At 37.1% G+C, this 27143-nt stretch overlaps 1 protein-coding gene across 1 annotated transcript in view; it reads left to right on the forward strand.

The window, feature by feature from the left end:
* The window catches only part of YTHDF2 (YTH N6-methyladenosine RNA binding protein 2), a 39549-nt gene extending 25562 nt beyond the window's left edge, over positions 1-13987 (forward strand). The window contains exon 5 of the mRNA XM_044667949.1: positions 13880-13987. Within this exon, the coding sequence (XP_044523884.1) occupies positions 13880-13903 (24 nt within the window). The 3' untranslated portion in view covers positions 13904-13987. The remainder of the gene's footprint in view (positions 1-13879) is intronic.
* Positions 13988-27143: the final 13156 nt, after the last annotated feature.

A 27143-nucleotide genomic window follows, 5' to 3' on the forward strand; every position in this document is an offset into this window, starting at 1 on the left:
GTTAGTCATTAGACTTGAGTCCTATATCCAAGTGTCTTTTCTACTAAATAGCTTGAATTAAACATTGTTAAGCTGCATTATTCTTTGGGGAGGCAGTGATGTATATAATTCACCAATATGTGAATTGAATAACTAAGCTTAATAGCCAAGGCCCTAGGGAGTTGCCTAGTATTACAAAGCTGATAATTGTTAGACAGTATTTGACTTCCTTTCTTCCTCACCCCTGGCCTTGCACTCTTTCCAAGTTAAGATGTCTGCCTTTGTGTCTCTTTTTCTATGTAAGGTAGAATATGTATTTCAAGAACACCCTGTCTTGCTTAATATTGGTCAGAATTTTATGTTAAACTTTTAAGGTAAACTGTAATTAGCTTACTTTATAATCATGTCCCTTCTATAATAGGATTTCTGACTGAACTGCAAATTGCCATGACTCCAATGTCTGTTACCATATCCCTTGTTGTACATTTTATTATTTAAAAACCCATTATTGAGAATCCCAACCTGAGGGTCTAAAAGATTACTTGGTTCCCCTTGGTGTGTAGATATAGGCTTTTGATTGGTCTAATAATTAAATATATTTTTATGTAGCAAAGATTATAATGATAGAAAGTATTGTACAGGTATTCAATTTTACAGAAGTAACATCAGAGTTGTCCCATGGTTACTCCTTGTTCTCATTACGACTGACCCTCCACATTTACTATTCATAATTTTTTTCATATTTTTTATCATCAGGCAAAACACTTCATTGTTATTGGTCATTGTTATAAGAGCAAAGTCATACATAACAAAAAACTCAAACTAAAACCCAAAATATACTGATTTGAAAGATGACTCCAATGGTTCTTTTTCTGGAAGTGGAGAGCATTCACCTTCATAAGTCTTTCAGGATTGTCCCAGATCATTGCATTGCTGAGAGTAGCCAAATTTTCACAGATTATCATTGTTCAATATTATTGTTATTGTGTACGTTTTCCTAGTTATGTTTATTACGCTTAGTTACCTCACATCTTTCCAGCTTTTTCTGAAATCATCTTGCTTCTTATAGCACAATAGTATTCTATTACCAACATGTACCAAAATTTGTTCAGCCATTCCCCAATTGATGGACATTCCCTCAATTTCCAATTCTTTGCTACCACAAAAAGAACAGCTACAAATATTTTTGTACAGGTTGGTCCTTTCCTCTTTTTTTTTTTTTTTTTTTTTTATCTCTTTGGGATACAGACCCAATAGTGGCATTTACCTGGATCAAAGGATACAGTTTTATAGTCTTTTGGGAGTAGTTCCAAATTGCCCTTTAGAATGGTTGGATCAGTTTATAATTCCACCAGTAATGCATTAGTGTCCCCATTTTGCCACATCCCCTCCAAACATTTCCTGCTTTAGTGCCATTTTGGCCAATCTGATAGGTGTGAGGTGATACCTCAGCGTTGTTTTAAGTTGCATTTCTCTAATTGAATGATTTAGAACATTTTTTCATATGATTATTGATGACATTGATTTCTTCTGAAAATTGCTTGCTCATGTCCTTTGACCACTTGTCAATTGGAGAATTCTTATAAATTCTTATAAATTTGACTTAGTTCTTTATAAATTTGAGAAATTAAACATCACAGAAATTTGTTACAAAGTTCCTCACCCCCCCAGTTTTTTGTTTCCCTTTTAATCTTAAAAATTGATTATTTATTTGTTGATGAGCCCTTACCTTCCATCTTAGAAAAAAGTCTGAGGTCAAATTTGAATTCAGGTCTTTAAAAAAAAACAACAAAAAACACCCTTACCTTCCACCTTGGAATTAATACTGTGTATTGGTTCCAAGGCAGAAGAGTGGTAAAGGCTAGGCAGTGGGGGTTAAGTGACTTGCCCTCAGGATCACCCAGCTAGGAAGGGTCTGAGACCAGATTTGAACCCAGGACTTCCTATCTCTACCTGATTCTCAATCCATTTAACCACCCAGCTGCTCCCTTTCCCTTCTAATCTTGGTTTTGTACAAAAGCTTTTAAATTTAATATAATCAAAATTATTCATTTTACATTTTACATCTCAAAAATACTCTATCTCTTGTTTGGTCACGAATTCTTCCCTTCTCCAAAGATCTGCCATTTCTGTGTTCCCCTAATTTAGTTATGGTATCACTCTTTATGTCTAAATCATAAACATTTTGACCTAAAGGTATAGGGTGTGAGATATTGGTCTAGCTTCCCAGTGTTCCCAGCAGTTTTTGTTAAAGAGTGAGTTCTTATTCCAAAAGTTGGGATTTTGGGGTTTATCAAACTCTAGGTTGCTAAGGTCATTTATCCCTGTATATTGTTTAATCTACTCCATTGATTTGCCATTATATTTCCTTAGCCAGTACCAAATTGTTTTGATGATTGCTGCTTTAGAGTATAGTTAGAGATCTGGTACTATTAGGCCTCCTTCCTTCACAATTTTTTTATTTGTTCCCTTGATACTTTTGACCTTTTGTTCTTCCTGATGAATTTTGTTATTTTTTTTAGTTCCATAAAATAATTATTCGGTAAGTTGATTATAAATTTTTGGAGATATATTTTATGCTGCTTCATTTGTGCAAATTTATCTTCGGTAATATGCGGTGATCTCTTTATATATACTATCCATCTTTCTATTATTGCCCCTTGAGTCACCTGTACGTTTGAATCTTATCCATGCTTTAAAGTGAACTTTTGTGGTAGAGATGAGTTTGGTCAATAGTTGAAAGTGTTTTGCAATTTCCCAAAAGCAGTCCAGTCCATTCTCTTGCTATCAATTCTGGACCCAGCTCATTGTGGCCACCTGCAGGAGCCTATATGTACATACACTTAATCCAACTACATGTCATCTAGTGCTTGTTGTTGTTTTTTTTTAAATCAGATTGTTTTTTCTAAGCTACACAGGGCCTGACACATTAGGTGCTTAAAAAAGCTTCTTGATTTGACTTAATGATATATCAGATTTGGGAGATTACTATTCATTGGAATGAAGTAATCAACCCAATGTCAATGCAAACAGAAGCATCTAGAGAACTTTTCCATATATAAGAAATCTTCAAGTTGAAGATAATTTAGAATAGTCTCAATGATATAAGGAAAGCATCTGTGGGGTTTTATTTCTATAAGGGAATAGTATTTTAACCTATTCCTGGGTATTACATGGAGGGTAGGGGGGGTGAAATCTGCTTTTTCTTTGAGTCAAAATGGTGGTTTTTTGGTGATCACCAAAAGTAGAGCAGGATGTTGTATTATCAACATTATATATGACTTGACAATTTGGCTTGCTGAAAACCTGTTTTCACTAAGGATACTCTTGTTCATGTATCTTTTCATGAATATTTTATAGCTGTGAAAATATTATTGATGTCCTCACTTGCTATTTTTTGGGCAATATTATTTGTGATCTTTTGAAATCATCTCTTTGAGATATTAAAACCATTCCCCCAATTAACTTTAAAAATTGTTATCTTCAGCTTGGATTTGTTCTTTATGTATTTGGTCAGGTCCAGCTGTTCTTCCTGATGTCATCTTAAGTGCCATTTCCACTTTTAGCACATCAAAGAATGAGGTGAGTTATGTTGTCAATAATGGGACTAGATTAATAAAGAAATGCTGGCAAATGCTTCACTGCACATTTTTTTTAAGAATTCATCTATTTACACTTTGAAACTATAGATGAAATGAGCATGTGACTTAGTTGAAGCAGTTTGGCATAGTAGATAGTGCTGGTTTTTTTTTGGAATGAGGTGGATCTAGATTTGAATCCTGCCACTGCAGCCTTAATTTTTAAAAATTTATAGGGCTAGTGTGAAGAGTAAATGAGCTCATGTGTATAAAGCATTTTACAGATTTTAAGATGCAGCTACTATCAAGGTAGTAAAAATCACTGAATCTCGAACTTTTTGTAATTTCACTGTTCTGTCCTGCTTTTTGTTGTCTTGTGAGGTGATGTTTATAGGTGCTAGGGATGCAAAGGCAAAAAATGTAGCCCTATAGAGCATGAAGACTACACTTTAAATGGGGATGAAATAATATATACATAGATTCATATATTACATGGAGTGTTAGGGTTCAAGAAAAGGTTTAGATAAGGAGCTTTAGGAATATTTCATAATAAGAGAATACTTTTAATTACATGGGTGGCTACATGGAAGAACTGGGAACATAAGTGGAGACTTTAAGAAAAATAAGAATTCTGATGATGAGCTTTCCAGACAACAAGGGATGTAATGCATGGAGAAGAGAGAGGGAAGGATGGGTACATTGAGTTTAGAGAACATCTATTGGTCCTTTTTGGCTGTAACATGGTGTCTGTGAAGGGAAATACTGTGAAAGTAGGCAAAGCAGGCCAGAAGTTTGTGCAGGTTTATAAAGGAGTCATTGAAAAAGAAGTGACAAGGTTAAACCTGTTTCTTAATAATATTTTAACAGTGGTGAAGAATATGGATTGGAGAATGGAGAACCTACTTTTATGTAATCAAAATTAACTTGTTTGGTCGTGAATTCTTCCCCTTTCCATAGAGCTGATAATTTCTTCCTTTTTCCAATTTGCTTTTGATATCCTCTTTTCTATCTAAGTTATGTACCCATTTTGAGCTTATCTTGGTAAATGGCTTGAGATGTTGGTCTGTTCCTGTTTTTTACCAGACTACTTTCTAATTTTTTTTAGCAATTGTTGTCACCTAGTAAGTTCTTGCCCCAGTAGCTGGGTTCTTTGAGTTTATCAGACACTAGGATTGAGTTTATCAGACATTTGCTTTTGTTATTGTGTACCTAATGTGTTCCATTGATCAATTATCTTAGATGTGTATTGGTTCCCAGGCAGGAGAGTGGTAAGGGCTAGGTAGGGGGTAAATGACTTGCCTAGGGTTACACAGCTAGGAAGTGTCTGAGGCCAGATTTGAACCTAGGACCCCCTATCTCTACCTGACTCTCAAATCAACTGAACCACCCACCAGCAGTGGCATGCCTTTCCTCCCCCCCCCCCCCCCCATGATTAAAGCTTTGTAGTATATTTTGATACCTGGTACTGCTAGACTCCTTTATTTTTTTCATTGATTCCCTTAAAATTCTTGACTTTTTGTTCCTTCAGATAAATTTTATTTTTTTCCTAGCTTTTTAAAACGATTCTTTGGTATTTTGCTATGATATTGAATAAATAAAGTACTTTGGCATTTTTATTATTGGCTTGGCCTATCTGTGAGCAAGTAGTATTTCTCCAGTTTAGATCTGTCTTTATTTGTAAGAAGTGTTTTGTAATTCTGTGTGACTTGTCAGGTAGATTTGTATTTTATGTTATCTGCAGTTATTTTAAATGGAATTTCTCTTTATCTCTTCCTGCTAGATTTAGTTGGTAATATATGGAAATGATGATTTTTGTGGGTTTATTTTATATGCTGCAGCTGTGAAGAACTTGTTGCTTCTTTTTACTAGTTTTTTTACTTGACTCTTCAAGGTACTCTAATTTTCTCCATTGGCTATGTTTATTCAATTTCAATTCTTTTTCTTACTGCTTATTGCAGTTTTTTGTTGTTCAGTCATTTTAGTTGTGTCCAACTTTGTGGCCTCATTTGGAGTTTTCTTGTTAAAGATTCTGCAGTGGTTTGTCATTTTCTTCTCTAGTTCATTTTACAGATGAGGAAACTGAGGCAAACAGAATAAAGTGACTTGTCTGGAGTCACATGGCTAAGTAAGTATCTGACGCCTGATTTTAAAATAAGGGAGAGATGAGTCCTCCATGTCCTATACTCTATCCACTGTACCACCTAGCTGCCCTTGCTATAAGTAGCATAGTTCTAGTACTCTATCAAAATAATGGTTTTAATAGACATCTTACTCATATCTCCTTTGATGTTATTTTCTGGTTGATTCTCATTATAAATGATGTTTGCTCTTAGTTTTAGATACTGTTTATCATTTTGAGAAAAGCTATTCTTGTGCTTTCTAGTGTTTTTAATAGGAATGGGTGTTGTAATTTGTAAAAAGCCATTTTTTTGCATCTATTGAAATAATCATGATTTTTGTTATGATTGTCAATTTCACTTGTAAATTTCCTAATATTGAGCCATACCTGCATTCCTGATAGAAATCTAGCCTGCTCATTTTTTGTAATGTTTAGTGCTATGTCTAAAATCTTAGTATAGGAGGCTTTTGAGTGAGTAGCCTCTTTGGCCTCTTTGATTTTCTTGAATTTGATGATCCTCCTATTTCAAAATGTCTTTTTTATACCCTCTCCTATTTCCCCCTGTACTCATCGTCATGTTGGAAGTTAAATGGTGAATTGCTTTGGGGGCATCTTGGCTTTTCATAGATTTCCCCTTCTTCATCCTTTGCAACAAATACTTTTAGTGTACAAGCTAAAGTTGGTTTACTCAGACTTGTCATGAACAAAGCAAGGCAAAATGATGCAGGAAATGTTTCTTTATTGCTTTTAGACATACATTATTACCCAAACCACCTACATAGTTCTTCCTTCTGAAGAGGCTCTTTAAACTCTCCTTATATCTTTGAGACATTTTTTTTTCTGGTTTTATTTTTTGTTTCATGGATCTGATTTTATTCCAGAGAATCAACTCTTGGTTGTTGGAGAGATCTCACATTTAGAGTATCTCTAGGTCATTTGATGTGCTTTAAAAAACTATGTGCTTCATTGAGAACCAGGCCTAGAGACTTGACCCCCCGTTGCCTACCCCTACCACTCTTCTGCCTTGGAGCCAGTACACAGTATTGTGTAAGGTAAGGTTTTTAAAAAAAAAAAAACAAACCAAAAAAACTATGTGCTTTAAAACAAAAAAGCACTGTTTATTCCCCTTTCTGCCTAACTGAGGAAAGGGACTGCAGAAGTCTGAGTAATGTTTTGTATTTTTATCTGTTTGGCACCATTCTAAATTCATTCATTACCTAATGGCCATCCTTCTGGTTATGATCTCTGTATACAACTCATCTGGTCCTCAGACAGAATTCTATCTGTTGTGAGGATTGTACTTGTAGCTTTTCCAGCTTATTAGAACCTGCCAGGACTATCTAGATAACTTGACATAATTGCCCTTTCAGCATTTTTTCATATAACATACTACATGAAGTCTTAGTTTAAAGTAAAATTCAGTACTGAATTCCCGACCTTTGCTAGATAAATCAGAACCACATCTTTGCCCTTAATTAATTCTCTAAATCATGACTGAGTGGATATGAGAGACTGCCTAAACAGAGAGATGTATAAATAAAAGTCTACCTTTAATGAGTTGCCTTCTCTTGTATCTAACTTTACCTATGAATTAGCTACCAGTTATAGTCAATCTTCAGCACAGAAAAAGACTAGATATTCTTTTATTCAGTCTCATACCAATTTACTGCATATTTTCTATGCATATAGACTTTTTTAAACTCCATTTTTTCCTTCTAGCATCGTAATGCATTTAGCCTTGGAGATGGGGTGAATGGTATATGTGTGTAGGTAAAGCTGAAGATTGGATCAATGTGAGATATCTGACAACTCCTTGCTGCTGATATGTTATTGCTATAACCTGAATAGTGGACTCCTTCATGCCTTTTGTTCTATGTGATATGTGATATTTAAATATTTCAAACCTTTTATTTGGCCTGGTGGAAAAAAGATGTTTCTAGAGGGGAAAACCATCTTTGAGGAATTTCTCTAGATATGTAGACAAGAATTACACATGAGTGGTTTGTGGTCTAATAGAGGAGATATCACTGAAATTACATATCATCATGCTATAGAACACAACTTAGAGGTTCATGGAATAGTGAAAAAGTACCAACTAGAAGGACAAGATTTAGCCCAGGCTCTGATAACTACTTCCTACTTTTAATATTGAGAAACATATATTTACTTCAAGGGAATATTGTGAGAAAAGTACTTTTTAACACTAGAAGGATTAGAGCAGTGATGGTGAAACTTTTTAGAGATGGAGTGTCAGGCCCTGCCCAAGCCCCAGACCAAGTGCCACGCCCACTTCCCTAGAGACGATGTTGTATTCTCCCCCACTCCTGCCTACATGCTGGGTATGCCCTTCCTCCACCTTACCCCACACAAGGGAAGGAGAAAGCACTCCCATTGGGCTGCTGGGCAGAGGGGTGGGGGATGTGAAACAATATTATCAGGCACCTTGGAGAGGGGGAAGGGAGCAGCTCCGCTAGAGTCCCTCTGTCTTTCTAGTAACAGACTCTGGAAAGGCACCCTTTTCTTGAATAGACTTTCTTTATACATGGTCAGAATCAAGATAGTATATTTTCTCTAGTATTTGCCACTCTGTTCTATTAATATAGCCTAAGATCATATTAGAATTTTATACTTTGATTCTTTTTAAGTTTATAAAACTGTTTTTATGTTGCCTATATTTTCTAATGTGCCCCCATCCCTCTTATTGAAAAAGTATTACATAATAAGTAGTATTCCATACCCATGGTCACTTCTAAAATAAGGGGATAATAGGGTATATTTTCATTTCTCCTCTTTGTGGCCATATTTGGTTTCACAGCATTCACTTTCAATTGTTTTTAGTTTTTCCATTTACATTGTTATAATTCTGTAATAATGTGTTTTTTTGGTTCTATTTATGTCACTTCAGTCCATTTGAACATCTTTATCATGTTATTTATCATGTTAATATAACACAGCAAGTCTGTTTTCTTCATGTTGTACCTCGATTGATGAACAGGTGTTTATTTCATTTCCAAATAATTTGGATGATGCTTATGATTTGATATATATATTCTATAAGTTTGTATCCTCTTTCATTCTTACTAAAATTATTTTCTAGGATATTCTGGATCTTTTATTCCTTCAAATGCATTTTGTTATTATTTTGTCTAGTTCTGTAAGAGTTACTAGTTTACTAGTTTGAATAGTATAGCATTCAATCTGTAAACTTTTTTTGTTTTATTATTAATTTTACTTTATTTGACATGGTCCACCCAATTATACTTCCACATAGTTCCAGAAATGCTAGTGATGAGACAAAAGAATGAAAGGTATGAAGTTAGGAAAAAGGGAAGAAATAAAATAACCTTCTTAATTGAAGACAGTAGTTTACTTAAAAAATCAGTAAAGAAACTAACTGAAATAAAGGTTTTAGAAAGCAGCAGGATGAAAAAAAAACCCACAAAAACCAATAGGATCTTTACAAAACAATAATAAAATTCAGGCCAAAATAAGAAAAGGAAGTTCCATTTAAAATAATTAAAAACTGCATAAAATCTAGGAGTCAGTACGCAGGCATACATTTAAAGACCTATGTAGATAGTTCTTTAGAATGTTCAATTTAAATAACTGGAGGGATATATTCAGTGTGCAAGACTGAATTTTGCCAATATAATAAAATGACACTACCGCCTAAATTAATAATAATGAATACTAACTCATCAAGGGGATACTTTAGCGACTCTAAACAATATTATCAAAGTTAATTTGGGAACAAAAGATCTGGAATTGCATTTCTTCTCATTCAGCCCATCAATTGTTCTTGCTTTTCAGGAGTTTTTTTGAATCCTGATTCCTCTGTTCATTTTGTTAGCTATGCTTCACATATTCCTGTCACCTCTTCTAAATTTGGTATACAGCAGATAGAAATAATGTGTTATTCATACATACACACATACCAATAAGGCTTAAACACATAGGGAGTAATAAATAACTGTAGTAATAAAGTACTATTTTGAGACTTCATTTTGCTAACCATAACTTTAAAATGTAAGTTTATGCATACAAATGTTTAAACTTGAAGTTTAGAATGAACCCAACATTGTTTTAGAAGCTAGAAGAGGACTAGAAATGTCACTTGGAGCAGATCAACTAATCTTTTTCATTCCTAAAATGATTCCTCTGGAAAATAGTTATTGTCTCTTCCTCAAAGGGTAAAAAAAAAGTTAAGAGAGTACTCTAAATAAGAGTATTTGAGAGCCATTTATCTCTTATGATTTTCAGACAGTCCACAGAAATACTTGGTCCTTGCCCTAATGGAAATAACAGTTTAAGTTGGGGAAATAAGCCTAATAAAACACAGTAAAAAATAATGTGAATCTCTGAGCCACAAAGGGAATTTCAAAGGAAAAGTTAAAGTCAAAGTAGCACCATCCAGTGAAAGAGTGGTAGACTTGGGATCTCTGTCCTCTATATGGTCCTCTATGTGCTTGTTGATTGAAAGTAGATAGGGATGATACTTGCATTAGTTGGTACCTCACAAGGTTGAAATGAGATGATATGTATAAAAGGTTTTTATAAACTTAAAAGCATTATATAAATGTCAATTTATTATCAATGAGAGGGGGATAGTAGCATGGTTTTGAAGGAGAGAGGGAGCAACATTATTGTCATAGAAAGGACTTGGTGTGGTTTATTTATGAAACAGTGAAGATTCTGGCTCTGCTGGAACCAAAGCTTGGGAATAAGGTTCTGAACTCCAGAGGACCTAGAGTTGACTTTTTGTTTTATTGAGCAGTGAATGTTTGAGAAGTTTACAAAAACTCACAATGCAAAAATTTTCTGATGGGTTGAGTTGTCTTTTTTCCTTTTTAGATGAAGTTGTTTTCAGTCAAGGTACAAATCAGCTCTTTCTTACTTGTCTTTGTATCATGTAGTACTGAAGCATTTTGTTCTAGGGATCTGAGATGGTTTAAATCCAGAATTGCCGATTTTAGTATCCACATGATAAGTTTTTTTAAAACCCTTACCTTCCACCTTGGAATCAGTACTATGTATTCTTAGAGTGATATGAGCTAGGCAAAGGAGGTTAAGTTACTTGACCACCAGGGTCACACAGGTAGGGAGTACCTGAGGCCAGATTTGAACCTAGGACCTCTAATCTCTAGGTTTGGCTCTCAATCCACTGAGTTACCAAGCTGCCCCCAATTCAGTTTTTAAAGAGAATATTTATTAATGGCTTTATCTTATATTTCTTCCTGTACTCTCCCCCCTCCCCCCGGACCTCTCCAAGATTGTCATCTCATTCATATCAAAAAGAATTTTTTTTAATAGGAAAAAGGAGAATTGATAAAAATAAAATAATCATTAAACATTAAGTACCTGGTTATATTTCTGGCACATAGTAGATTAAGCACTGAGGATATTGTCAAATATAAAGAAATCTGATATTTTTCTTGGTAATTTTGCAATATTCATCTTCCGTTGTATTTATCCTTTTAAGTCCATGTTTCCCTACATTTCATATTTATGTAAGCATCTTAAAAAGCATAGTACACCATTAATTACATTCACATACTGCAGTTCGTTTAGCCATTCTCAGATGGATGGGCATCTATTTTGTTTCTGGTTGATTGCTACCACCAAAATTGGCTCTGTAAACATTTTGTTTTCTTTATGTAATCTTTTTGTCAATTTACCTCCTTAAGGTTTTTTTTTTTTTTTTAAATTTTAAACCCTTGACTTCTGTGTATTGATTTATAGGTGGAAGATTGGTTAGGGTAGGCAATGGGGGTCAAGTGACTTGCCCAGGGTCACACAGCTGGGAAATGTCTGAGGCCGGATTTGAACCTAGGACCTCCTGTCTCTAGGCCTGGCTCTCAATCCACTGGGCTACCCAGCTGCCCCCCCTCCTTAAGGTTTTAATGCCTAAAAGTAGAATCTCTGGGTAAAAGAGACATTCTAGACATTTTATATTCTGCCACATTGCTTTTTTTTTTTTTTGAGTTGTGAAACTAATTCATAGTTCCATTAGTGATATGTTAGTAGACTTGTCTTTACAGCCCTTCCAACATTGCTGTCTTTGGTTTCTCTTTGCTAATTTGTAGGGTGTGAGTTTGAAAGGGTTATTTAGATTTTCATTCTTTTATAGTTGCTGATAATTAGTGATTCTTTTGAGAACATTTGAGGAATGACTTTTGGTCTTTTTTTCCTGTTAGTTTATGTGTTTTGGATACCAATCCCTTATTCAAGAAATTTGATATAAAATTTTCCCCAAATCAGTAACTTTTTATTATTGCAAAAAGCCTTTCAAAATTTTATGTGATCAAAATTACCCATTTAAAATTTTTTATTGCTTCCACCTATGTTTGGCTGTCTCCAGTCTATGCCTATCAGAGGTATATGATTTCTTCTAAATGGTATGGTTTTTAATATTTAGGTCAAATATTCATTTTTAATATGTTGTGAATATGGTGAGTGATGCTATAAAGCCTAATTTCTTATATGTTGCTTCCCAGTTTTACAAGCTATTCTTGTTTTTTCCTCTAATTTGTTTGTTGAGTTATTTTTGCCTAATCTGTCCATTGGTTATTTTTTCTTTTTTTTTAAAACCAATAGCAAGTGACTTTAATTGCTATATAAATGTTAGTTGTTATTATAATTGGGTAGCATTACTAGTAAATATGACTTATTGTTTAGGTGAGGCAAGACCTTATCTGAAGCACATGATAACTCACCATCTGTTCATAGTTTAATCTGTACCTGGTTTGGTTGGGGGTAGGACAGCTATGGAAATGATTCTCCTTTTTCCTCCCTGCCCCCCCCCCCCTTTACACACACACACACACACACACACACACACACACACACATTTTATTCTTGAAGGTACTTGGTCTCAAGAAGGAGATTTTAACCATATCCAATTTCCTTATATTTGTTTATTGTTATTGCTGCTGCAAGCCACATGGTTCTCTACTGTGGCATTCCAGATTTGGAGAGTGGTCAGAATTAATAGAGGACCAATTAAATACAATGATCAAGAAATATGACCATGAGTCTGGTACATGAGCACATAGGTTACAATATTAATACATCAATAATAATTTTAAGATTAGAATATACCTGGGATGCCACATCTATTTCCTGTCTTTTTAGATTTGTGTAATAGTAAGTCAAAGAGTTATTTTCTCTATGTGTGGAGCAAGGATAATATGAATAATTAATTGAAATTCACAGATCTCAAAACCAAATTTCCTATATAGTTTCTTCTTCCTCTAGACTTCTGCTCACAAAGAAAAATTCTTTAGTGCTTTCAAAAATACTAGTCATTTCATTGGTACTCATTCTGTCAAAGCAGATTGTAAGCACATCTTGGATTGTTTTATGAGTTGAGCGGGCTAAAATAGTTCATCATCTGGTAGACATCCTATTGGTTAATAAACCTCTTCATGCTTACTTAAAATACAACTAGGATATACACTCTTCCCAAACCATACAAAATCTTTCTGCCTTGGTTTAGAACTCACTGTAGCTTGCGCTCCATTGGTATGCTGTTTGTGATCCAGATCATTTTCTTCATCTTAGCTTTGCTTATCTTTTTGGGGGTTGAAGAGGAAAGAGAAAGGACAACTAGAAACACTGGGCAAATAAGAAGATGAAGAAAGGATTTTGGATAATCCTTACATTGAATTATTGGTTTTAATTATCACTGAAATGCCGTCCTGCAAGTGTGGGAACTCCTTGTAGTTAATTCCCATTTTCCTCCTATCTACTCTCCTCCTTACCTCCCAAACAAAACAACACCTAGTGAATTAATAGTCACTAAAGAGAAATTTGGAGAGTAAAGCCAACTTCCTAAGGAGACTTTTTTTTAGAGTTGAAAGAAATTTGTCAACTTTTTGATTCTCCATACTATCTCGTATAATATCTTCTTTCTCTATATACATAGCCACAAACCACTCAGGTACTTATCACCTCTGATCTGGACTTTTGTTTTAAGGTCTATTCTAACTCTAAATCCTATGAATTATCCACATGGCCCTGAAGTATTTCCATAAAAATAATCTCATAACCATTGAACACTAGCTTTTGTCTAAGCTCTCTAGCTTAGGATATGGGGACCTTGAATGAATGAATATATTTAAAGTTTGGACTTGCAACCAAATCTTGATTTTGGGCAATAGTTTTTAGCTGAAAGATTTTCAACTTGTTCTCTTTCCTTCTGCAGGAACGCCAAGGTCGTGTGAAATAAAGGCAGCTCTCCTGCAAAGACTGCAGCAACGGTTGCACCTGAATATCCTTCTAAGAGAGAGAGAGAAAGAGAGAGAGAGAGAGAGAGAGAGCGAGAGAGAGAGAGAGAGAGAAAAGAAAAATGACCTTTGAAAGAATTAGGACTTTTTTTCTTAATTTCATTGACTTCAAAGAGACGATTGCAGACTTGCAGTTAAAAGTATTGGAATTTCACAAAAGACATAGGACTTAACTGGAAAAGAAAAAAAAAAAGAAAAAAAAAAGAAAAAACTAAACAAAAAATCCCTCTAGGTAGTTTAGGTGAAAAAGTCCCCTTTATTTTGCCTTTGGTTGTGATTTCAGAGCATAATGCTTTGTTTTTTGTCTTTTTACTATGTTTTTCGGATTTTAAGGTCCGTAAGTGGCATACAGTTTTTTCTCTAATTTTTAAACCCTTTCCTCCTCTCCCCTCTTCCCCCATTTTGACATTTGCACTTGGAACACCGAGTTGTGAAGGTTTTGGACATCCACCCCAAAAAGTGGAATTGGTTTTTCCTTTCCGAACTGGAAGAGCATTTTTATGAAGAATTTTTGTCTAGAAGAATCGAGCAGAGTGTTACCCAAGGTTGTGTCTCTGAGGGTGGTTCATTTTCTCTGACCCTTTGTTACTCAAAGTAAAGTACTAGGAGTCCTAAGAAATGTTCTGTTCTTGTACATTATACAGATTAAGTCAGGATTAATTTGATTTCAAAGCTAAGAACAGTGGTAAAAACTCGTTTACAGAAAATGCATTTTGGAAGAGAAAAATATTGTAAAATGTGTAGTGAATGTTTCTTCAGTTCCTTGTTCAGCCAATGAGGAAAGGGCACTGCCTTTCTTTTTACCATTAATCACTTCTCAATAATAAACGTGAGATCCTGTTGAGCATCACTTCTTGTACCATTTCATATTGAATATTTAAAAGCCTACTTGAATTTGGAGGAAATTGGAGGTGTGTACCATGTATGGATTTATTGTTTTGCAAGGTGAGGAGGTATGTTATTTTAGACTGTTATAAAGTGGAAGGAACTCAGGTGTGCTTTTACACTCTGGGCTAGATGACCTCTCCAAATCAGGGTGGGTAAACATCCATGATGTACTTCTTGCCAAGTTCCCAAGGGAGGTAGGGCTGCAGTTATTCCCTGGGAAAAGAGCTCACAGTGCAAGCTATCCCAATCCCTAAGGCAAGTGCCTTCTTTTTACTGGAGTACACAATGCTATGATTGCCCTTGCTGCATACAGTGTCAATTCAGAGCACCAAGAATGTAAGTGTGGGACTTCAGATATGTTTAATCTTAATAAACATCCATGACATGATTCCACTAACATTTCGTAGACCCAGGAGCAAGAAATTCCAGTAGGACTAGGAGGGCTAGGCTTCCTTGGAACCATAGCAATGTTCTTTTTTTGCCTTTCTCCCCTAACCATGTGCATTAAAAAAATTCAAAATCACAGCTCCATTTTTAAGCCTAATTTAAGAGTAGTGCAGATCCTGTCTGCATCAAAGTTATAATATCTTTAGTCATTATCCACTAAATATCAAAAGTGAGCATCTTCTAACCTACCTTAAGTTACTTTATAATAATTTAAACTTGAGTTTTATTCAAGGTTCTTCCACAAGGTAGAGAAAGTTAGGACAATGTAATAAAAAGCAATTTCTGTAAAAGGAATATATTGAAAATGAATACAGGAAAACTTCCTAATAACCAGTGTTGCCACACTTTTGTGCATACATCTGGACAGTCTCAAATTTTAAGTATACTTTTAACAAACTGCAAAAAAGAGGTCCTTTGTCAGACTGGCCAGACTTTTTTTTGACTACTGGCACACTGACTTTTATTTTCCTATGTTGCAAGTAGCCAGCTTGCCCAGAGCAGTTGATCTCTGGTTAATGCCTTGTCTCATAATTCAGAAGAGGAAGTAGTGCCTGTACTGATCTCTCATTAACTTGGGTCTCCAATTGAGGGATTTTCTCTTAACACTGATAAAATGTAGGTGTAATGAAGGGCTCCTGTATTTCTTTGTTTTTAGGGAACTTAAAATGGCATTTTTTCCTCCTGAGACTAGGGAAGGCCTAAAGAATTCCCAAGTCAGCTTAAAAAAGATTTGAGATGAAATTTCTACGTCTGGAACTATTAACAACTGGATACTTGAAGCTCCTAATTTCAGCTGAAAGCTGTGTGAACTAGATCCTACTTATACTTAAAATGTAAAAGCAACTATTGTACAGCTTTTGGTAGCTCTGGTTTGATATGAAAGCAAATTCAGGAGCAGTTTTAATCTGAATTTTCATACCTCCCATTCGAGTTAGATTTGAAGTTATCCAAGATGCTTTTCACTTCAATTTGAAATGCTTGCATTGCAGAATAGTTTGAGTAGTTTTGATTTATAAAGTTGCACTTCTTTAGCTGTTTTCTAAAAATGTCAGGGTTTTTTTTTTTTTCAGTTGCATCAATAAAAATGCTCTCATCCCACTGTATTTCTCATAATGTGCTTTTTAGATGTTGACTTTTATGATGTTGAGACTTCCTTTATGTAGTTTGGTTGATTGACCATGCAGAAAACAAAAAGAAAAAAGGGATTCTTTTCTAGCCAAAGACAACTTTTCCCTAGGAAAATGACTTAATTTCAGGACTTCTGTATTATTATATCTGAAGATTTTATTCAGGTCTCTGATATGTCTAATGTCTGAACCTTACACCTATTGTATATTATAACAATTTAAGATATATCAAAGACCCTTGTAGATTTTTCTGTGCTATTTGTACCATTACATCCTTAAAATGATGGTGTTATATTCAGAAAATTTTGGATAGTACATCAATAGAAGAGATTGAATGTGGCACACATCTAAAATTTTTAGCTTGAATTCCATTTTAAATACTGGTGACACTTTTCTTGCTTGCCCAATTATTGTAACTTGGTCCTTTTGCATGTTTAAACGAATGTCAACTCAAGCTAAAATTTCACAATCTGCTAAATTAGTATTTTATTCTTGATGGTAGAAAAATTTGAGTACAGATATTTTCCATGCGTCTTCACCTCTGGGTCTAAAATGATGAATGCCTCAAGTTCTGTATTTTTTTCCCTCATATGCAGTAGCTCTGAAATCAGACACCTGGTATTGGGAGTGGGGACAACCTTTCCTCTTTGTACTTCTCCAGTCTCACCAGCCCTCCAAAGATCTATGATTTTATTGGTGTTAGCATTCCCTCCACCGTTGCAATTCTTAATCCTGTTTTAGAATAGAAAGTGACTAATATGGTCATCTAGTCTAACCCAAACCTGAAAACAATTTCCTCTTCAGTGTACCTGACAATATTAAAAAGACTCTTTTGGAAGGGTACCTATTACTTACTAGAACAGCAGATGACATTTTTTGGATGACTTTTTTTCAGCTTTTTCTGATATCAAATCAAATTTTCTTTGCATTTTTCTTGCTCCATAATAGAATAAATGTAAATTCTTCATCCATGTGGCTGCCTTTGACCTTGAAGATAATGATTAAATCCACCTCCCTGAAATCTGTCTCCTCCTTTAGATTACATTCATCCTAATTTCCTTTCTCTGTATCCTTTTCCAGAAGTAATGACCTTCCTAAACTGAAACCCAGGACTGAATAAAATACTACAGATACTGTCTGACCATGGCAGAGTATATACCAGGATAATTACTCTTTGTGGAAACCAACAAACATTTATTATAAGCTTACTCTATATGCTAGGGTTTAGAAGACGAAATTAGTTTCCTTGCCCTCAGGGAATAGGCATTTTATAGGAGGAGATGACATGTACATATGTGCATGTAAAATTTATTCAAAATAAATATATTGAAATGGGGTTGTTATGTGCCCGACAGATGAGGTGATGTCTTCTAAGAAGCATTAGTTGAGCTGGGCTTTTAAAGAAATGGAATTCTGAGAGGTGGTATAGAAATGCAGATAGCCTGTGTGAATAGGCCAATTTGGCAAGTGACAAATAGGATCATATGAATGGAAGTGTCATATTTTATCATAGGAGAGAAAATAATTACTACTAAGTATTCTTTAGAGGCAGGTTAGATGGTCTAACTTTTACTAATTAAAAAAACAAAAATGTCATGAGTGTCCTGTCCTCGCTCTTCATGAAAGGCATTCTGAAGTTTAGGAAGAGAAGACCTGGGTTCAAATTCTGCTAAAGGCATTTAATTGCTGTGGCCCCATGGCAAATAAAAAAACACACCTTTAAAAATTTTGAGTTGTAAATTCTCTCCCACCCCCTTTGACACCCACTGAGGAAGCAAGTAATATATCAATTATGCATGTAAAATCATATAAAACATATATTAGCTATATAAAAAAAGGCAAGAAAAAAATGAGAAAATTATACTGTACTCAAGAGTTCCATCAATTTTCTTTTTGGAGCTGGAATAGTATGTTTTCATCATGAGTCCTTGGAATTTTCTTGAATCATACTGCTCAGAGTAGCCAAGTCTCAATGCTGATCATCGTTACAACATTGCTATCACTATGTACAGTACATCAGCTTATATAGGTTTTATGTTTTTCTTATTAAACCATTTCCCACAGCATAATAGTACACCATCACAATCATATGCTATAACATGTTCTACCATTCCCCAGTTAATGAGCATCCCCACATTAACAATTCTTTAGCACTGTGGGGAAGAAAAACTGCTAAAACAAAAAAAAATTTTTTTATATAGATCCTTTTTTCTTTGATTTCTTTTGAATACAGTTAGTAGCAATATTTCTGGGTCAAAGAATAATCCATTTTATAGCCCTTTGGACATAGATATAAATTGTCAGACAGAATGGTTGGACAAGTTCGCAAATCTGCCAGCAGTCTGCCTATCTATTTTCCTCTCATTCCTTGCATTTATTATTTATGGTAGTTGTGAGGTGGTTTTAATTTGCATTTTTCTAGTCAATAATGATTGAGAGCATTTTCTCATAATTAGATAACTGAATTTTTCTGAAAATTGTACATTCAAATCCTTTGACCAATTATCAGTTGGGGAATGGCTTTTATTTTTATAATTCTGAGTTCTATATGCAGTATATATTTGAGAAATGAGACTTATTAGAGAAACTTGCTATAAACATTTTTTTTGTATTTCATTGTCTATGGTATCTTTTAGTATAATGTTTCCCATATTAGATAATTGTACAGACTATTTTTGATTTTGCTTTGAGATCATGATTGTCATCCCTGCTTTTTTTTTTTTAAACTTGGCTGAAGCATATTAGATTCTGTTCCAGCCCTTTATTTTAACTCTGTCTCTTGTAAACATTTCATATTATAAACAGTATGGTAGATTGTGGTTTCTAATCCATTCTGTTATCTGCTTCCATTTTATGGGTGAGCTCATTCCATTCACATTCATGGTTATTATTTGTATTTCCTTCATCCCATTTTCTTCTCTCACTTTTTATCCTGGCTCTTTTTGCTTTCTTAAAAAAAAAAAAAAAGTCTAATTTACTTTCAACCACTGCTTCTCAGTCCATTCTCCTTTTAATCATCCTTCCCACCCAACTTTTCTCTAGTATTTCCCTTTCAGATAAATTGCATTTCCATACACAGTTAAATGTGTGATTGATATGTTTATATGTATTCTGTCTTTGAACCAGTTAGGATTAGTGTGAGGTTCAAACATTGCTCACCAGTCCCCCACTCCATTTGCCCACCACTATATAAGCTCTTCCTTTTGCTCTTTTATATGAGGCTTTTCTACCAAGTTTTTTTTCCTCTTTCTCCCAATGCATCCCACTCCCCCCGCCTTTTTTTTTCTGGAGACATTCCAACATCATTGACCCACCATGCCCTCTGACTATGTAAACTCCTTTTATCTGCCCTAATAATGAAACTAATTAGGAATTATCTGTATAATCTTCCCATATAGGAATGCAGAGAGAAACTTAATATTGAGTTCTTTATGATTGTTGCCTTTTTGTGCTTTTCTTGAGTTTTGTGTTTGAATGTTACATTTCCTATTCAGCTGTTTTTTTCCCCCCCTCCATTAGGAATGCTTTAAAGTCTTCTATTTCATGAAATATCCAATCCTCTCCTTTCCCATCATACTTAGTTTTTCAGTTTTCCAATTAGATTATTCTTGGTTGTAATCCTAGCCCCTTTACCTTCCAGAATTCCTTATTTCAAGCTCTCTACTCTTTTAATATAGAAGCTCCTAAATCTTACGTGGTCCTAACTATGGCTCTACCATTTCTGGCCACTTGAAGTATTTTCTCTTTGATTGGGAGCTCTGGAATTTGGCTATAATGTTCTTGGGAGTTTTTATTTTGGGGTATCTTTCAAGAGGTGATTGGACTTTCAGTTTTTACTTTACCCTCTGGATCCAAGATATCTGAGCAGTTTTTCTTTATGATTTCTTGAAATATGATGCTTAGATTTTTTCTTTGATCATGACCTTCAAGTAGTCCAGTACATTTTCTTTCTAGATCTACTTTCCAGGTCAGGTTATTTTTTCTAATGAGATATTTCACTTTTTTTTTTTTCTTTTTGCTGTCTCATGGTGTCATTAGCTTCCATTTGCCAATTCTGATTTTTAAGAAATTATTTTCTTCAATGAGATTTCGGATCTCCTTTTCCATTTGGTCAATTCTGCTTTTTAGGGAGTTCTTTGGGCCTCTTTTACCATTAGGCCAATTCTTTTTTCTTAAGTGTTTCTTCAGTATATTGTGTGTGTGTGTGTGCTCACATGCACATGTGTGTATTTACTTTTCATAATTTTCTTTCATCATTGTAATTTCTTTTCCCAACTTTTCCTTAACCACTTCTGTCTCAGGAATTCTTGTTGGATTTTGGGTCTAATTAGCATTTTCTTTGAAGCTTTTTTCACAGTTTTCTGAGTTTGTCTTGGTTCTTTAGGAATATCACTTTGGCACTTGTGTGGAGAATGAATTAGAGAGAAACCTTAAGGCAGGGAGAAGTTAGGAGCCTGTTGAAATTGTTGAGGTGAGAAGTGAATGAGATCCTAAATTAAAGTAGTGGTTGTATGAGTGGAGAGGAGATTAATAGGAACAGTGATTGGATATAGAGAGTGAGGGGAGGGTGAAGAGTCAAGAGCAATATGTTCTCCAAATTATTGGAAGGATAGTGGAGTTCTCCACAAGGGATAGAGGAGTAAGTTGGTATGCAGTAGAGCAGGAAAGATTGGTTCTGTTTTATATATCCTTATTGGATATTTAGGGGCAGCTAGGTGGCTCAGTTAACAGAATGCTAGGGCTTAGAAGAAGACCAATCTTTTCCAGTTCAAATCTGGCTTCAAGGCACTGGCTATGTGACCTTGGGCAAGACACTTAACCCTCCTTACCTCAGTTTCCTCATCTGTCAAATGAGCTGGAGAAGGAAGTGACAAACTACTCCAGTATCTTTGCCAAGAAAACTCCAAATGGGGTCATGACAAATCAGATATAACTGAAACAACTTGACTACCACAAAAATTGGTCATTCATTTAAAAATTACAATAGACATTTGGTGATAGTAGGGAGTGGCACTTGGTAGAGAGTAAGGGCTAGATGTATAGATAAGGGGAGTCATCTGCAGAAAGTTGCCCTAGAGAACATTGTTTTTTTTTGGCTGCAATATTACCCAAGCAACTTGCTGGGCACACAGTCTACCAAGACCCCCAGATACTTTTCAGAAAAACTACTGTCCAGTCATCATCACCTACCTGGTACTTGTGAAATTTGATTTTTTCACCCTGAGAGACTTTACTTTTGTCTTTATTGAATTATATCTTGGATTAAGCCCCCTATTTTAGTCTACCAGCATCATTTTTGGATCTTACTGACTCATTTGATATACAGTGAATTCTTCCCTTATCATTGGAGTTACATTCCAGACACCCCCATGATAGGTGAAAATCCTTGAAGTAGCAGGAGAGCAAACAGGTGATGCTACAGTCACTGAGCCAATCTGCACCCAGGATACAGAAGAGTGCTGGTGAGGGGCACCCATGGATCCCCAGCTGTTGTTTAAGACTTAGTTCAAATACCCCCCACCCCCCAAGTCATTAGGTCAGCTTGGCTTTCCCAAGGGGGACAGAAGGGCTGACCCTAAGGTCAAAGGGATGGAGCCAGCCAGCCGCCTAGCATGAAAGAGGCAGCTGAGCCTCTCCATCTCCTGGCTGGGTGGGCTCCTCTGTCCCTGGTGACCTCGGAAGTATCCTGTTGATGTTGATGTGTCTGAGAACTCAACGGCTTCTGCTCCCACCACCCTGCTCTGGCCTGTGTGATTTCCCTGTACATCAGGCCCTGTCCCCTCCGGCTTCTTCGCTCCCAACACTCCTGCCCACCCACATTCCGGCCTAGACCTGCCTCCCCCAGGCTCCCACCCCAGCACCTGCTCCTTCCTCCTCTTCTCCCTGTGGACATCCTTCCAGATTGGGTGAGCCCCTGCTAGGCTCCCTCCCCGCTTTTGTTCTTGCCCCAGCCTGGCTGTGTTCCTAATGGTGAATGTGTGTCTGAGCCCTAGCTTCCCCCTCTCCTGCCCTGAAGATGGTGGGGATTGAACTCCAGATGCTAGGACTATAGGCCTCGGTCCTCCAGTCCTCGGTGTTCTGCCCACTGAGACCCCCTTTCTGCCCCTGAGCTCGTCCTCATCCCAGAGGTATGGATGGAAAGGTGTTCTCTCTTCTTAGCCCTCCTGTGCCCCTGGCTCCTGTTACTCTGTCCTGCTGTCCAAAGCACCTTGCTTGGGCTCAGCTGCTCTCTTGGTTGGGCTGTGGGGAGTTGCTGTTGGATTTTTCATCCAATAAACTGGTGGTTTCTCACCAATAAATAAATAAATCCTAATACATAGCAATAACTCTGCCATACAGAATTGTGTGTGTGTGTGTGTGTATATATATATAACCCATGATAGTGTGAAGCTGTTATAAGTGAACCGTGATATAGCAAGGGAGAACTATTGGCTACACGAAATCCTTTTTAGCTTGTAGTCTTTGAATTGCTGTGGCTGAAAAACTCTGTTGCCAAATTCATGGTTAGCCTTTTTGAATTTAGGGTACTCAACGTGTTATTATTGCAAAGTTAATCTACAAATGCTTTCTGGAGGTTATTCCAGACTTTCAGCTGCCATAGCTTTCAGAAACCCTGGGTCTCTGCTGGGCTTGGAGACATTACAGTTAGACTTCAGTGGAAGACTGCCCCAATTAATCACACCGTCCCTGATACTGCAAAATGAGAGAATTTCAATCAGATTTGATGGCTTGTCTTTACCTGTGAGGGAGAGCATCTCTTTACTGTATGTGAGGCCTGTTCATGAGTAAATCTGAATATAATCATGTAATCATGATGGTAAAATTCCATTTATGTTCTTGAAATTTCCTAATTTTAACACCTGTTATAACTTAGTAAAAAGACAGAAGGGCAAGGGCTAGGCAAACAGGGTTAAGACTTGCCCAGGGTCACACAGCTAGAAGTATCTGAAGCCAGATTTAAACCCAGGCCCTTCCTCTAGCCATTGAGCCACCTACCTGTTCTTTCCATTTGATTTTAATTTCACCTTATTTTTAGATTTGTACTTCCTTTCTGGGGACATGTCTTTAGTTCTTAGACTGGAAAGGAAAAAAAAGATACACTCTTGGGAACTTTGGACCCTAGAAGTTTTTCTAGTCAAATCTCCTTTTTCATAAGGTAAAGAGAAGTGAAGTTACTTGAACAAGATTACCTAGATGGTAATTTCCAGAGGTGGGATTTGAACCCCTGACTATTGTCTGCCCTTTCCACATATCTATACACTGCCTCTCATTCAACTTGGTATTGGTTGAATGATTTTACAATTAGTAGCATCAATTAGTTGTCATTTTGAAGATTTTCTTTGAGAGTTGAAAAATTGATAACCACCTGGCTAGCTTCGGGAAAGATTGACCTGGACCTGGAATCAGAGATGTCCTGGGTAGGAATTGGAACTAAGCAATTTCCTGGGCCACTGAACCTTTCTGGGCTTCATCCAACTCATCTATAAAATGAAGGGGAACTAGGTGGTCTTTCACATTTTAAAAATTGGACCAATTTTCTTTTTATTATTTTTTTAAACCCTTACCTTCCACCTGGGAGTCAATACTGGGTATTGGCTCCAAGGCAGCAGAGTGGTAAGGGTAGGCAATGGGGGTCAAGTGACTTGCCCAGGGTCACACAGCTGGGAAGTGTCTGAGGTCAGATTCCAATTTTCTTTTTTAATAGAGCCACCTAAATATCCATCTTTCTTTTTCTTGGATTATTTGGTTGGAGAATTTTCTTGCCCAGCAATATGCAGATTGAAATGATCCCAGCTAAACAGCTTTTATCTACAGCTCCAATATTATAATTATTAAACACAATTCTCCCACTCCTGAAGAACAAATGTGGAAAACATTTTGCCTGGGAAAGGGATGCATGGCAGATCCCAGTGGTAGTTAAATGTCTGGAGAGCGCGGGCCTGCTAGACCCAGGGCTTCTGACCAAGCAGCCTCTAGACCCTGCAAGGGCAGGCTGTCCAGTTGGAGGACTACTCCTTACTCACTTTTTATCTCTTTTACTCTTCCAACTGCTATTGAACCTTACAGTTACTCTGGAATCTTGTCCCTTTCTCTCCCTCTCTCCCGTATACACCATTCCCTGGAAGAGAAACTCTCCAAACCTCTCTTCAAGGACCAGCAGCTGCAACATGATGTGATTAGCCCGGTTTGACCTTCCCTTGGATTTAATAATCTTATAATTTCTATTACAATTTATGTCTCAGCCCACTACAGTAAATGTAAGCTTTATGTCATTCTTTTCAGTATGTAGAACAAAGGATTTTAACCTGGGGTTTGTGGATAAGTTACAAGAAGCCTATGAATTTGAATTGGGGGTGGTGGTGGAATGACATCTTTATTTTTTCTAGTCTCTAACAAATTTGACTTTTTTTTCAATTATGGATTAAATTTTTTTTAAGGTGGGGTAGGCAGGTAACAATGTGATTTGATTCCTGAGCAAATGAGGAATTTGCAAAATGCTTAACACATAGTAGGTGCTTAACTGGATTTCTTTCTTTCCAGGCCTACGGGCCTGGCCTTGAATAATGCAGAAAGAAGACTGCTTGCTCTAAATGTTCAAAAAGGTTATATAACCCTGTTGTAGAGCAGTCTTCTGGGTTCGAATATTACCAACTCCATCTTCACTCCTCTCTGCCCATCAACTCTCAAGGTAACCGGGAGCTGTCACCCTGGCAAAGCTAGAGGCTCACTGGGGAAGGGAGATGTTGACAAAACTTGCCAGAAGACGGGTTTAGATCCTGCCCCTTTGCATTGAAACCTCCTTGGACCTCAGTTTCTTTATTTGTCAAATGAAGGACTTGGACTAGAAGACCTTCCAGTTTAAGTACTGAAATGACTTGACTGACGTAGACTGCTGGACCTTAAAAGAGGATTCGTATCCCTTCCCCTATTTATTGAAATCTTTCCCTTCCGTCTTGGAATCGATGCTGTGTTAGGATTGGGCAGTAGGGGGTTAAGGTCACACAGTCCCTTCCAGACTTTCTAGGGCCCTAAGATAAAAAAAAAAGGGAATTGCCCCGGGGCCACATTGCAAATTGGTGGCAGAATAAGCTTCAAACTCCGGCAGACTTCCTAGGTAGGCACTGCTTCCCTCGGCATTTCTGGCTGCAGCACTCTTCCCTCCTTCTCCGCAATAAATGACGTAAATGTCCCGCCCCCACATCACATGCGCTCCCAACCGCCCGGGTGCGGTGCCCCCCCCCCCCCCTTTCCTCCCTCTATCTCCTTCCTTTCTGAGTCTCTGGCGCCGCCTCCTTCCCTCGGAGCCTGTGCGCTTGCGCTGACGGCAGCTGCAGCTTTACAGGCCTGGTGGAAGACTCTTCCTTCTCTTGCTTTTGGGCCAGCCCGCTCAGCCCCACTCCAACCCCATAGCAGCAAAATCTCCACTCCTGTATTGGAGAACTGGTCACTGCGCAAGATGGCTGCGGCTGCCTTGGAAACGCCGGAGCCTCGCCCCCAAAACACGATAGTTATTGCGCCTGCGCAGAGCGTGGGCGTCTATTTCCCCCTCCTCTTCCTTGGGGAGAGGGGTCTGGACGTGAAGCCCTAGGTGTTCCACTAGTGCGCCTGCAGGTGCATAAGTCATACCTGCCTAACATGGCAAACAGTTTACATCTCTCAAGTTAGTATATAATTAAAAAAACAAACATGTAACAAGATCCAGGGCCCTGGGCGAGCCCCTTAGCCTCTGTCTGCTTCAGTGTCCTCATCTGTAAAATGAGAATAACACATTTCCCCTGGGATTGTTGTGAGGACGAAATGGAATAATCTCTGTAAAGCATTCTGCAAATCTTAAGAGCTATAGAAATGCTAGGTATTAATAATTTTTTAAAAAGTGATTTGAATGGCCTTGGATCCTTCCTAGCTATTTGACCCTGGGCAAGTCACTTACCTTGCCTAGCCCTTACTATTTCTGCTTTAGAACCAAAACACACTATTGATTTTTTGAGAGGGAAGGGAATGATTTTTTTTTAAGTGATTTGCGGAGGCGGGAGTTAAATCTTTGCACTTGGGCTCCACCTGCTGGCTGCCGGGGCCGTTGTACGTAAGGTCTACACGACTGGCCACCACAGGCGATGCACCCCCCCATCGATGACGTCACTATAGCGCCGCCTTAGCGGGGAAGGCTAGTGACTGCAGGGATGAAGATGGAATGGAAATTGCTTCACCTAGCTTTGAAGTTTATTACTCCAGGGTCTCAATGTCAAAGCAGAAGGGGACTTTAAAGGGGGAAACACAGCGCCGTAAATAACAATAGCCAACATTTTGTTAAGCCATTTTTCAGCCTTATTGGACTCTTTGTCTCCTCATTTGGGGCCTTCTTGGCAAAGATACCGGAGTGGTGGACCATTCGCTTCTCCAGGAACACAGGATCAAGTGACTTGTCCAGGCTCACAGGGCTGGTAAGGGTCTGAGGCCGGAGTGGAACTCATGAAGATGCATTTTCCTGATTCCAAACACCATCCACTTCACCACTTAGTAGCCCTGGCTAACATTTACTTCATTCTATAGATGGGGAAGGGCAGGCCTGTTGTCAGGAAGACTCATTTTTCTTGAGTTCAAATCTCACCTCTGATACTTACCTTGTGGGACCCTGGGCAAGTCACATTACTCTGCTTGCCTCAGTTTCTTCATGTTTAAAATGAGCCCCAGAAGGAAATGGCAAACCACTCCAGTGTCT

The sequence above is a fragment of the Gracilinanus agilis genome, chromosome 3 (assembly GCF_016433145.1).
Source record: "Gracilinanus agilis isolate LMUSP501 chromosome 3, AgileGrace, whole genome shotgun sequence".
NCBI classification, from domain to species: domain Eukaryota; kingdom Metazoa; phylum Chordata; class Mammalia; order Didelphimorphia; family Didelphidae; genus Gracilinanus; species Gracilinanus agilis.